This window comes from Macaca fascicularis, chromosome X (assembly GCF_037993035.2).
Source record: "Macaca fascicularis isolate 582-1 chromosome X, T2T-MFA8v1.1".
NCBI classification, from domain to species: Eukaryota; Metazoa; Chordata; class Mammalia; order Primates; family Cercopithecidae; genus Macaca; species Macaca fascicularis.
In genome coordinates, this window is record NC_088395.1 from 84,327,847 (window position 1) to 84,342,298 (window position 14,452).

At 41.0% G+C, this 14,452-nt stretch overlaps 1 protein-coding gene across 6 annotated transcripts in view; it reads right to left on the reverse strand.

The window, feature by feature from the left end:
- MAGT1 (magnesium transporter 1) overlaps positions 1–14,452 on the reverse strand; it is a 60,854-nt gene that overhangs the window by 22,802 nt on the left and 23,600 nt on the right. For 2 of the 6 annotated variants that reach the window (XM_005593998.4, XM_065538441.2), the window contains 4 exons: positions 5,101–5,241; positions 4,164–4,304; positions 2,930–3,019; positions 1,328–1,391 (listed from right to left, as the gene is read on the reverse strand). In XM_005593998.4, coding sequence (XP_005594055.1) covers positions 1,328–1,391; positions 2,930–3,019; positions 4,164–4,304; positions 5,101–5,241 — 436 coding nt within the window. The remainder of the gene's footprint in view (positions 1–1,327; positions 1,392–2,929; positions 3,020–4,163; positions 4,305–5,100; positions 5,242–14,452) is intronic. The other 4 variants (XM_065538440.1, XM_074030197.1, XR_010584352.1 and 1 more) reach the window with 3 other exon arrangements.

Consider the following 14,452-nt stretch of genomic DNA (forward strand, 5'->3'; position numbering starts at 1 on the left):
ATATTTAATTTTCATTTTTTTTTTCTTTTTATTAGAGACAGGGTCTCACTGTGTCATCCAGGCTGGAGTGCAGTGGTGTGATATCGGCTCACTGTTGCCTTGACCTCCTGGGCTCAAGCGATCCTCCCACCTCAGCCTCCCTGGTAGCTGGGACCATAGGCATGCATCACCATACTTGGCTAATTTTCTTGTGTGCATTGTTTTGTAGAGATGAGGTTTTGCCATGTTGCCCAGGCTGGTCTTAAACTCCAGGGCTCAAGCAATCTACCTATCACAGCCTCCCAAAGTGCTAGGATTACAGGTGTGAGCCACCACGCCCAGCTGATTCTAGTATATCAATGTCAGGACACCCTGGCTGAGAAGCACAATTCCAGGAACATTACATTTGTTCGCCTTGTTGATTTGTTTCAGAGTCAGTGCTTATGTATTCAGGTGGGTAAACTATGTTTAGCAATATTATGAAATTTAGATTCTTACTTATCTGACATTGCTTTTACCTGTCTTTGCAGCTTACAGAGGCATCCACTTTTAGATGTAAGAAAATAAAAATTAGCTCGGGCCAAGAAAGTAAAAATATTCCCTGTCATTCAAGAGGATGGAACAACACACACATAAAGCAGCTGCAAAGTCCACAGGAAGAATTTTTCCCTAGCACACACTTCAGCTGTAAAATGTCAAAATATCCCCCATCTCTGAGTAACTACTGTTTTCTTACTGAGGAATATTGGTCTTTAAATAGACTTCTTGCAATTATGTGAGTAAAAATGAAATATTCTTGCTTGGCAGATCTAAGTCACTCAATTTACAAGTATAATTTCTAAGTAGCCTCAATTTACAACCAAGGTATAGAGCTTCAAAGAAGAAGTTTTTGAAGACAAAAATTCCACATTTATGTTAACTTTGTAGTTTCCAAGAAAACAGAACCCTGGGTCTGCTTCACAGTTCAGACCTGATGTTGACCCCTTTACACAGTCTTACACTGCTTTTAGCCTATCAAAACAATGCTTTGTTTAAATTTCATATAAACTCCACTATTCTCCCAAATCCTATTACAACTCTATCTTTTCTTTGTTAAGATGTTCCATGGTTCTTCTAATGTATAGTCGTCCTTGTATTAATAAGCCAATAAACCTGGCCCTATCAGACTACAGATTTGTTCCTAGTAGTCTTTAGTTTTTTGGGCTGGAGAGGATGACACAGTAATGATTTTCAAAGGATATCGTGACCTGCATTAAGAGAACAGCCCCAGCCGAATGCTGTAGAGAGAATACTAGACTGTGAGAAAACAGACAAAATACAGTAAGAAAGACTTATTGTAAAAGGATACTAAACAGAAGAACAATGTGTGTTTCAGCTACAAACTGGGCTTGACTGCTTCCATGGATATAATTCTAGGAGGGAAAACAGACAAAATGGAATCTTTAGGTATACGTTAAATGTTGGTATGCTAACCCTAAAACGGGATATTTTAAACTATGAAATTATTAATTCACCTGATAAACCATGTGACATACTCTGGGTCTCTGGCATTCATCAGTAAGTTTGGTTACTATAAAGCTATTTTTGTATTATCTCTTCTCTATTTGTCTTTTCATTGTACTAATACTATGTTTATTTTTGAGACAAGGTCTTGCTCTGCTGCCCAGGCTGGAGTGCAGTAGCATGATCATAGCTCATTGCAACCCCAAAGTCCTGGCTCCGGCGATCCTCCTGCCTCAGCATCCCAAGTAGATGGGACTACAAGTATGTACCACCATGCCTGCTCAGCTAATTTTTAAATTTTTATTAGAAATGAGATCTTGCTATGTTGGCCAGGCTGGTCTCAAACTCCTGGGCTCAAGCAATCCTCCCACCTCAGCCTCCCAAATGCTTGGATATTGTACTTACATTTTCAACAATAGAATATGTTAGAAAACTAGTTGTTTTTCTCTTTTCTTTTTTGTTTTTCATAGAGATGGCATCTCACTATGCTGCCCAAGTTGGTCTTGAACTCCTGGCCTCAAGTGGTCCTCCTGCCTCAGTCTCCCAAAGTGCCAGGATTACAGGTATTAGTCACCACATCTGGCCTCGTTTTTTTTTTTTTTTTTTTTTTTTAAAAGGAGATGGATCTTGCTATGTTGTTCAGGCTGGGCTAGAACTCCTGGATTCAAGTCATCCTCCTGCCTCAGCCTCCCAAGTAGCTGGGACTACAAATGCAAAACACTGCACCTGGGTGGGAAAACTAGTATTTAAGTGTACAAGACCATGAGGTACAATAATGTAGGCTCCATGAAGACAGGGATCACGTTTTTCTTGTTTATCACTATATTTAATAACACTTAGCACAGTGCTTAGAAACAGAGGATGCTCAGGTACTTGATGAAATTTTCTATTTAGTTGAAGGCTGTCTTTCATTCTTAGCCAGCTTGGTTAGAAGGATTCACCAAATGGGAAAGGAATTTCCCACTTTTAAAAGCACTGCGGCCGGGTGCAGTGGCTCATGCCTGCAGGCCTATATTCCCAGCACTTTGGGAGGCTGAGGCAGGTGGATCACCTGAGGTTGGGAGTTTGAGACCAGCCTGACCAACATGGAGAAACCCTGTCTCTACTAAAAATACAAAATTAGCTGGGCGTGGTGGCGCATGCCTGTAATCCCAGCTACTCAGGAGGCTGAGGCAGGAGAATTACTTGAACCAGGGAGGTGGAGGGTGCAGTGAGCCGAGATTATGCCATTGCACTCCAGCCTGGGCAACAAGAGCGAAACTCCGTCTCAAAAAAAAAAAAAAAAGCACTGCATGGTCTTATCAGTGATGGAAGCTTGTTAACACAGAGAGACTGAAAAGTGAAGACTAAATCCAGCTCCTTCATATGCTGGCACTGTTCTCACAGTGTAATAATCATTGAGTTAACTTTGGTCTACAAAAGGAAAGAAATCCCAGACTTCCCTTACCACATGTCCTGTGTGGGGATTCTTATGGGCATATGGTGGTCCTCTTATATGGTTCCACATTTGACCAGATGTCATAGCAAGCACAAAACACTAGGAAACAAAAAATAATAAAATATTCATGGTCAAACTGTCCTTGTCTTGATTAGATAATAGGAATATGAAAATGTGCATCTGTTTAGATAAGACATAGAATTTTTTGCAGATAAATGAATTATTGATTAAGGCTTATATTTCATCCCAAGGATCACAATTTGGTAATACTTCAAAGGAAAACACCATATACATATATATATTTTTTGAGATGCAGTCTCACTCTGTCGGCAGGCTGGAGTGTAGTGGCACGATCTCGGCTCACTGCAACCTCCACCTCCCAAGTTTAAGCGATTCTCCTGCCTCAGCTTCCCGAGTAGCTGGGACTACAGATGCACGCCACCACGCCCAGCTAATTTTTGTATTTTTAGTACAGAGGGTTTCACCATGTTGGCCAGGTTCATCTCGGTCTCTTGACCTTGTGATCCGCCCGCCTCAGCCTCCCAAAGTGCTGGGATTATAGGCGTGAGCCACCGTGCCAGACCAGGAAAACACTATTTAAAAATTATAACTATGCAGACACAAGTTTCAAAATTGAACAGTGAAAAGGCGTTTTAGAGTAATATTTTCAGGCTGGACATGGTGGCTCATGCCTGTAACCCCAGCACTTTGGGAGGCCAAGGTGGGCAGAGCACCTGAGGCCAGGAGTTCAAGACCAGCCTGGCCAACAGGATGAAACCCCGTCTGTACTAAAAATACAAAAAAATTAGCTGGGCGTGGTGGCACGCACCTGTAATCCCAGCTACTCGAGAGAGGATGAGGCAGGAGAATCGCTTGAGCCCAGGAAGCAGAGGTTGCAGTGAGCCGAGATGGCACCACTGCACTCCAGCCTGGGCGACAGACCAAGACTCTGTCTCAGAAAAAAAAAGAATAATATTTCCAGAACAACTAGAGATTTTCATAGAGATGACAGTCTGTCATTTAGGTTGAATAAAAGGCAGGTATAATCAGTTCCTTGAAGTTCTGGCCATCCTAATGAGATAATGAATGAAACAAAATGATTTTAAGACAGAAAATAAAAATACATAAAACTATTTTCCTCAGGTAAGAAATAAAATGCTACTTCTCATATAAATAAAAGTTTATCTAAAAATACATTATTAGTTTTATTCAAATAATTTTTTGTCTTCTAAAATTCACTCACCAAAGCTGCAAAAGCCCATCCAGTTTTATTAAAGAGAAATTCCATATTGCTTCTTCGAAGATACACAAGTCCACCAATAACAGCCAAAAGCAATCCCAACATAAGGGGACCAGCATAATTTGGGGGTCTAATCACTCTAATCTAATGGAAAGGAGAGAAAAACATGTTAAAGTATAAAATTTTTTACGGCCGGGCACGGTGGCTCAAGCCTGTAATCCCAGCACTTTGGGAGGCCGAGGCGGGTGGATCACGAGGTCAGGAGATCGAGACTATCCTGGCTAACATGGTGAAACCCCGTCTCTACTAAAAATACAAAAAACTAGCCGGGCGTGGTGGCGGGCGCCTGTAGTCTCAGCTACTTGGGAGGCTGAGGCGGGAGAATGGCGTGAACCCAGGAGGCGGAGCTTGCAGTGAGCCGAGATCACGCCACTGCACTCCAGCCTGGGAGATACAGCGAGACTCCGTCTCAAAAAAAAAAAAAAAAAAAAAAAAAAATTTTTTACTAGTTATATGGGTCAAAATAAAATCTGAAGTGAAAGCAATCAAAATTAGTGTGGTTACTTTCAGAAAAATGATTCTTTTTATTTTATCCCAATCAAAATAGTCTATAATGTAACCTAAAATAGGACAGAATAGGTACAATATTCTATTTAACCACAACATAACATCTTTTAGATTAAGAAGGATTCGCCAGGTGCAACTAGATAACCCACGGACTTAAGAAGATCGAAAGAGTGGTTTCCATGTTGAATAGGGTAACAGAGAGTGTTTTGCAATTTCACTCATTCATCAAGATGATTCTGTTCAATGCTACTTATGAAGGGACTGACAAACTAGTGCCACCTCAGTGATATGGGGACAAGACTAATTAGGGCCTCCCAGTAAGATTCAAAGGGGATAATGGCCAAGAAACAGTCTACAAAGTTGGGAAACTTACATTGACATCAGTTCTGTCGGCGATCCACCGGGCAATCTGCTCAGCTGAAAAACCCCGCACCTGTAACTCATATGTATCACCCCGTTTGGGTTTCCCTTTTGCCGGAAAGTTGATGAAAGTTGGAGCTGAATTCATGTTTAGCTGAATAAAAAGGAGCCCATGAAAATATACATTATCAGGAAAATAATCTTAATTGCAGTTAACATCTTGAAATTTAGGCATTTTACAAAGACGAGAGGCCTGGGTTTAGGTAGGTTAAGTGATTTGGTTCACCCAAGGAAAGCGGTAAGTGGTGGAGCAGGCTTTAAAAACAAAGCTGCCTGTGACCTTAAGCATTACCCACTACTCACCAAATATACAATCCTAGCTAAGAAACCTATATTTTACTCCACTAGAATGGAAACTTTGCCATACCACAGATATTTTAATCTGTTCAGAGATTATGCAAAATGAATACATTTATGAGCACTAAAATAATCTTATGTAGCTGAGTAAGCTCCAAATAGAGTGCATTCTCAATCTGGAGGAACCAAGATAATAAAATAATGCTCTAAAACGGCAGTGAAAAACAATACAAAATGGAGGCTACATGCAGAAATAGTCAATTCCAAAAAGGTTCATAAATGTTTACTGATGAGCATCACATTTCTCTATTCTCCATCATGACATCATGATATATTTGAGAAGACAACACTGTAAATACTAAGGTAAAGAAACCATAACCCTCTCAATCTGCATTATATCATTTTTTATTTTTTTGAGATGGAGTCTCACTCTGTTACCCAGGTTGGTGACAATCTTATAGAGATTGGCTTGCACAAACCAATATTTATTTATTTATGAGATGGAGTCTCACTCTGTTGCCCAAGCTGAAGTGCAGTGGCATGATCTTGGTTCACTGCAACCTGTGCCTCCCAGGTTCAAGCGATTCTCCTGCCTCAGCCTCCCAAGGAGCTGGGATTACAGGTGTGCACCACCACACCCAGCTAATTTTTGTATTTTTAGTAGAGACAGGGGTTCACCATGTTGGCCAGGCTGGTGTTGAACTCCTGACTGCAAATGATCCACCGGCCTCAGCCTCCCAAAGTGCTGGGTTTATAAGCATAAGCCACCGTGCCCGGCCTTACAATTATAATTTTAAAATCTCAGCTAATAAAATAATCCAACTCCCATGCTTTGATTTCTTTAGTTAAAATCCTTCTAACAGTAAGTTTTCAGACTTTCCCATAAGGTGAGAGCATGTACTGACTACTGCTTATCATTATTTTGGTCTCTTTGCCTGTATAATATGGTAAATTAATGAATTAATAGATAACTCCTTCCATTACCAATGGCCATAGATTGATATGCCTCGGTCAGTAGGCACAAAATCCCTAGAGGTAAATAAATTCTGGTTATCCTGTTAAAATTCAATTTCTGTGATTGCAAAGCTAAGAACCAAATCTTACACAATGTTCAGTCTACCAAATGCTGCCCAAATTTTAGGTCAAACTCTTTCTTCAATATTTGTTTAGTTACACCACCTTTACATTTTTGAAAATGTGTATAAAAAATTAAAAACTGGCCGGGCATGGTGGCTCACGCTTATAATCCCAGCACTCTGGGAGGCTGAGGTGGGTGGATCATGAGGTCAGGAGTTCGAGACCAGCCTGACCAAGACAGTGAAACCCCGTCTGTACTAAAAATAAAAAAATTAGCTGGGCGTGGTGGTGGGCACCTGTAATCCCAGCTACTCGGGAGGCTGAGGCAGGAGAATTGCTTGAACCCGGGAGGCGGAAGTTGCAGTGAGCTGAGACTGTGTCACTGCACTCCAGCCTGGGCGACAGAGCTAGACTCTTGTCTCTAAATAAATAAATAAACAAATAAAAAATAAAAACTAAGTAACATATAAACACATTTATCTTGTAAAAACTATTTTTAAAAACATTATATGGTTATAAGGATCAATTCTAGTGCATTCTGGCAGCCACAGTTACCATTTCCAGATCTTTTTGAATTTATTAATGTTAATAATCTGGTGTTTATACTACCAGAAAACATATAATATTGCTTTCTGTTTTAACATAAATGGTATCATATTAATGGCATTTTTCTAGTTGTTTTCCTTTTTACCAACTAAAAATAATGTTGCAGTGAACATCCTTGCACATATCTCCCTATACCCATGTGAAAGTGATTCCTAGCAATGGGATTGTTAGGTCATAGGATAGAAATATTTTTTAATTAAAATGGATATAGTGGCCAGGCAAGGTGGCTCACGCCTGCAATCCCAGCACTTTGGGAGGCCGAGGCAGGTGGATCACTTGAGGTCAGGAGTTTGAGACCAGTCTGGCCAACATGGTAAAACCCCATCTCTACTAAAAATACAAAAAATAGCTGGGCATGGTGGTGGGTGCCTGTAACCCTAGTTACTCAGGAGGCTGAGGCAAAAGAATCACTTGAACCTGGGAGGCAGAGGTTGCAGAGAGCCGTGATCGTGCCACTGCATTCCAGCCTGGGTGACAGAGTAAGATTCTGGCTTAAAAAAAAAAAAAAATGGATATAGCCAAATTGCCCTCCAAAGTGGCTGTGCCAAGATATACTTCTACCTAACAATGCAGTAATGTATCCATTTCCCTACATACTTGCCAAAAGTTGATCTGATGAATGAAGGCTGTACTTTATCATTATCATACTATTAATTTGTGCTTCCCTGCTTACTAATAAAATATCTTTACAACAACTTAGTTAATCCGAAAACATCTTTTTTTTCTTTTGTTTGAGAAGGAGTCTCACTCTGTTGTCCAGGCTGGAGTGCACTGGTGCAGTCTTGGCTCACCACAACCTCTGCTTCCTGGGTTCAAGCGATCTTCCTGCCTTACCCTCCCAAGTAGCTGGGATTACAGGCATGCACCATGATGCCCAGCTACTTTTTTTTTTTTTTTTTGTATTTTTAGTAGAGACAAGGTTTTGCCATGTTGGCCAAGGTGGTCTCGAACTCATGACCGCAAGTGATCTTCCTGCCTCAGCCTCCCAAAGTGCTGGGATTACAGGCATGAGTCACCATGCCCGACCTGAAAATATCTTGTAGCCCAATGACACAATCAACAGAGTAAAAAGAAAACCTGTGGAATGGGAGGAATTATCTGCAAATCATTTATCTAATAAGGAGTTAGTATTCAGAATAGTCTGGGCATGGTGGCTCATGCCTGTAATCCTAGCATTTGGGAGGCCAAGGCAGGTCTATCACTTGAGGCCAGGAGTTTGAGACCAGTCTGGCCAACATGGCGAAATCATGTCTCTACTAAAAATACAAAAAATAGCCAGGTTTGGTGGCGCATGCCTGTAATTCCAACTACTTGGGTGGCTGAGACACGAGAATTGCTTGAACCCAGGAGGCAGAGGTTGCAGGGAGCCAAGATTGTGCCACTGCGCTCCAGCCTGGGTGACAGAGTGAGACTCTGTCTCAAAAAACAAACAAACAAAAACAAAATAAAAACAACATCAAAATTTAGAATATATAAAGACCTCCTACAACTCAACAACAAAAAACAACTTGATTTAAAAAATGGGCAACACGGGTGGGCACAGTGGCTCATGCCTGTAATCCCAGCACTTTGGGAGGCCGAGGCGGGTGGATCACCTGAGGTCGGGAGTCTGCGACCAGCCTGACCAACATGGAGAAACCCCGTCTCTACTAAAAATACGAGAAAAGTAGCTGGGCATGGTGACGCATGCCTGTAATCCCAGCAACTCGGGAGGCCGAGGCAGGAGAATCGCTTGAACCTGGGAGGTGGAGGTTATGGTGAGCCGAGATCGCACCATTGCACTCCAGCCTGGGCAACAAAAGTGAAACTCTGTCTCAAAGAAAAAAAAAAAAAGAAAAGAAAAGCCACACACACACACAATGGGCAAAGAACTTGACGTCTCTCCAAAGAAGACATACAAATGGCCAACAAACACATGAAAAGATGTTCAATATTACTAATCATTATGGAAATAAAAACCACAACCACAATGAGATACCACCTCACACTCATTAAGATGGCTATTATCCAAAACAAATGAACAAAAAACCCCAGAAAAGAACAAGTGGTTGCGAGCATGTGGAGAAACTAGAACTCTTGTGCACCATTGGTGGAAAAGTAAAATGGTGTATCTGCTACGGAAAACAGCATGGAGGTTCCCCAAAAGAGTAAAAATAGAATTACCATATGATCTAGCAATTCTACTTCTAAGTATATAACCAAAAGAACTGAAAGCAGGGTCTTGAAGAGATTATTTGAACACTCATGTTCATAGCAGCATTATTCACAATAGCCAAAAACTGGAAGCAACCTAAGTATTCACTGACAGATGTATGGGTAGACAAAATAAGGTGTACACATACAATACAATATTATTCAGCTTTGAAAAGGAAGTTCTGACACATGCTATAACATGGATGAACATTGAGGATATAATGCTAAGTGAAATAAGCTAGTCACAAGTAGAAAAATACTATATAATTCCACTTATATTAGGTACCTAGTGCAGTCAAATTCAGAGACAGAAAGTAGAATGGTGGTTGTCAGGGACTGGGGGAGTGGGGAAATGAAGTTGTTTAATAGCTATAAAGTTTCAGTTTTGGAAGATGAAAGAATTCTGGAGATTGGCTGTACAACAATGCGAATGTACCTAACACTACTGACCTGTACATTAAAAAAATGGTAAACGCCGGGCGCGGTGGCTCAAGCCTGTAATCCCAGCACTTTGGGAGGCCGAGACGGGCGGATCACGAGGTCAGGAGATCGAGACCATCCTGGCTAACACAGTGAAACCCCGTCTCTACTAAAAATACAAAAACTTAGCCGGGCGCGGTGGCAGGCGCCTGTAGTCCCAGCTACTCGGGAGGCTGAGGCAGGAGAATGGTGTGAACCCGGGAGGCGGAGCTTGCAGTGAGCTGAGATCCGGCCACTGCACTCCAGCCTGGGCGGCAGAGCGAGACTCCGTCTCCAAAAAAAAAAAAAAAAAAAAGGTAAACATAATAAATTAACTATATATATTTTGCCACTACTAAAAATTACCAAAAAACCCCACCAAAACCCCTTGTAGACTCTGAAATTCCTTGGAGGTTAATGAGCCAAAAGAAGATACAGTATTCTTAGTAGGTATCAGTTTTCACACATGCTTAGCTTTTGCATACTGTGGCATATGACACTATTACTTAGAGAAAGATCTGAATCTCTTCCACAGATGGACACACTACCATCCTTATACCTTTGGCTCTAAAATCTAGCTCTAAAATAGAGTAATGGAAATTAATATTAAAAACTATTCAAGGTACAAAACTGTAGGTAACAAAAACAAAAATAGACAAATAGGTCTATATTAAGCTAAAAAGCTTCTGCAAAGCAAAGGAAACAATCAACAAAGTGAAGAGACAATCTGTTGAATGGGTGAAAATATTTACAAACTATTCATTCAACAAGGAACTAATGTCCAGAATATACAAAAAATTCAAACAACTCTAAAAAGAAAACAACTCTAAAAAGAAAACTAAAATAGAAACAAAAAAAATTCATATCACTCAACAGTAAAAAAGCAAATAATCCCATTAAAAAGTGGACAAAGGACATGAATAGCCATTTCTCAAAAGAATACACACACGGCCAACAGGTGTATGAAAAAGTGCTCAACATCACTAATCATCAGGGAAACGCAAATCAAAACCACAGTGAGATATCATCTTCTCCCAGTTAGGATGGCCACTATCATTATCATTATTATGATTAGAAAAGCTCCTTTTCTGCTCGCCTGTCTGTTGCCTCCTTGCAATGTGTTTTCCTACTTTCTCTAATAAATCTGCCTTTCTTTTTTTTATTTTATTTTATTTATTTATTTAATTTATTTATTTTTATTATTATTATTATACTTTAAGTTCTAGGGTACATGTGCATAAGGTGCAGGTTTGTTACATATGTACACTTGTGCCATGTTGGTGTGCTGCACCCATCAACTCGTCAGCACCCATCAACTCGTCATTTACATCAGGTATAACTCCCAATGCAATCCCTCCCCCCTCCCCCCTCCCCATGATAGGCCCCGGTGTGTGATGTTCCCCTTCCCGAGTCCAAGTGATAAGACTTGGAATCAACCCAAATGTCCATCAGTGACAGACTGGATTAAGAAAATGTGGCACATATGCACCATGGAATACTATGCAGCCATAAAAAAGGATGAGTTTGTGTCCTTTGTAGGGACATGGATGCAGCTGGAAACCATCATTCTTAGCAAACTATCACAAGAACAGAAAACCAAACACCGCATGTTCTCATTCATAGGTGGGAACTGAACAATCAAATCTGCCTTTCTTTACCTTAAACAAACAAACAAAAACAGATGCAAGGATATGGAGAAAAGGGAACTCATGGCCAGGCATGGTGGCTCATTCCTGTAATCCCAACACTTTGGGAGGCCGAGGCGGGTGGATCACCTGAGGTCAGGAGTTCAAGATCAGCCTGGTCAACATGGTGAAACCCCGTCTCCACTAAAAATACAAAAATTAGCTGGGTGTGGTGGTGTGTGCCTGTAATCCCAGCTGCTTGGGAAGCTGAGGCAGGAGAATCGCTTGAACCCAGGAGGCGGAGGTTGCAGTGAGCTGAGAACTGCACTCTGGCCTGGGCAACAGAGAGAGACTCCATCTCAAAAAAAAAAAAAAAAAAAAAAAAAAGGGAACTCATACACTGTTGGTGGGAAATTAAATTAGTATAGCCATTATGAAAAACAGTATGAAGATTTCCCAAGAAACTAAAAATAGAACCAGCATTTGATCCAGCAATGCCACTACTGGATATGTATCCAAAGGAAAGGAAATCAGTATATCAAAGGGATACTTGCACCCCCATGTTTACTGCAGCACAATAGCAAAGATATGGAATCAACCTAAGCATCCATCAACAGACGAACAGATCAAGAAAATGTGGTATTGGGCCAGGCTCAGTGGCTCATGCCTGTAATCCTAGCACTTTGGGAGGCCGCGGCAGGTGGATCAGTTGAGCTCAGGAGTTGGAGACCAGCCCGGCCAACATGATGAAACCCCATCTCTACTAAAAATACAAACCAATTAGCCAGGCAGGGTGGTGTACGCCTGTAATCCCAGCTATTCAACACACTGAGGCAGGAGAATCGCTTGAACCTGGGAGGTTACAGTCAGCCAAGATCGTGCCACTGCACTCTAGCCTGGGCAACAGAGCAAGACTCCATCTCAAAGAAAAAGAAAATGTGGTGTATATACACAATGGAATTATGTGGAACACTCCACCATAAAAAAGAATGAAATCATGTTATTTGCAGAAATATGGAACTGGAGGTTATTTTGTGAAATAAGCCAGGCACAGAAAGACAAATATGGCATGTTCTCATATGTGGGAGCTAAAAAGTTGAACTCATGCAGGTACAGAGTAGAATGGCAGATACCAGAGGCTGGGAAGAGTGTATGTGTGTGTGTTGTGGTGGGGGGGTGTGGGGGGAGAGGGGTGCGGGAGTGGGCAATGAAGAGAGGTTGGTTAATGGGTACAATCATACAGTTAGAAGGAGAAAGATCTAATGTTCGATAGAATAGGGTGACTGTAATTAACAACAATGTACTATATTACAAAACAGCTATAAGAGAGGACTTGAAATGTTCCCAACATATAGAAATGATAAATTCTCAACGTGATGGATACTCCAACTATCCTGACTTGATCATTCTATGAATGTAACAAAATATCACATGTACCCCATAAATATGTACAAATATTATGTTATCAGTAAAAAAACTAAGGTCGAAAAAAATTGGGTTTTCTGTTTTTATAAATCACTAACAGAAAGTATGTTATCTTGCTAAAATAAATGAAATTAAAAATTGTAATTTCCAAAAATACTCGCAGCCTAAATAGTAGAGAATTAAAAAGCATTTTTTGTTTTTTTAGATAAAGTCTAGCTCTGTCACCCAGGCTGGAGTGCAGTGGTACGATCTTGGCTCACTACAACCTCCGTCTCCTGGGTTAAAGCGATTCTCCTGTCTCAGCCTCCCAAGTAGCTGGGATTAAAGGTGCCCAACACCATGCCTGGCTAATCTTTGTATTTTTAGTAGAGACGGGATTTCACCATGCTGGCCAGGCTGGTGTCGAACTCCTGACCTCAAGTTATCCCCGCACCTTGGCCTCCCAAAGTGCTGGGATTACAGGTGTGAGCCACCACGGCCGGCCTCAATTTCTTAAACTCTAGAAATTGTTTCCTTTGGTCTAATAAATCCTAAATGCACTAACTTTTTAGGTTACAATATTTTTATAAATGCACTGATTTTGATTTATGGTAATGGCTATGTGAGACTGGAATATGAATAGCACAATGAATGATATACTGTAAAATGGAAACATTAAGCCATTTTTTTCAACATTTACTGAATACCTGTTATGTGCTTAGCACCAACAGCTATAGGATATGGCTCTGCCATTAACTAAGTAGTAACTATATTCTAAGGGAGACTGTCAAACAACTACAGAGCTAACTCTACTGTAAGACAAAATGTGGATAAATGTATAACAGAAATTTAAGGCAAGTAGTATAACAATACAAGAAAAGGAGTGACTCATTTTTTATTTGGAGAAGTTGAGAAAGCTTACAGGGAGTATCTGAAACAAGGCTTAAAATGTAAGCAGAATTTTGAGAGTGGAGAGAAAGCAGACAGGGAAGAAAGGATGCTTCACGTTGTTGTAAACCAACAATCAACAGTGCTGACATACGAGAGTGAATCAGGCCAGGCGTGGTGTCTCATGCCTGTAATTCCAGCACTTTGGGAAGCCGAGGCAGGCAGATCACTCGAGGTCAGGGGTTCGAGACCAGCCTGGCCAACATGGTGAAACCCCCGTCTCTACTAAAAATAAAAAAATTAGCCAGGCATGGTGGTGTATGCCTGTAATCCCAGATAGTCCAGAGGCTGAGGCACAAGAATCTCTTGAACCCGGCGGCACAGGCTGGCAGTGAGCCAAGACCGCACCACCGCACTCCAGCCTGGGTGACAGCAAGACTCCATCTCAACAACAACAAAAAAAAGAGTGCATCAAAGAATATGATTATGGGAAAGGTGTGACTGGAGTAGAGTACATGAAGTTAGGACTAAGGAATTCTGGCTTCAGTCTATACACTACTCCTTTCAAAAACGTGTTCCATGGAATCTAGCCAAATGCTCCATTAAGTGGTCCGATATGAGAAATTCTGTATATTAGAGCCCCCATTGGAAAGTATAACACGTATCAGCATCAGCATGTTAATGTCTCTGACCTCTCAAAAGCTGTGTTGGAAGACAATTCTTCACGAGTTTCTCATGTTTCGGCACATCTTGTGG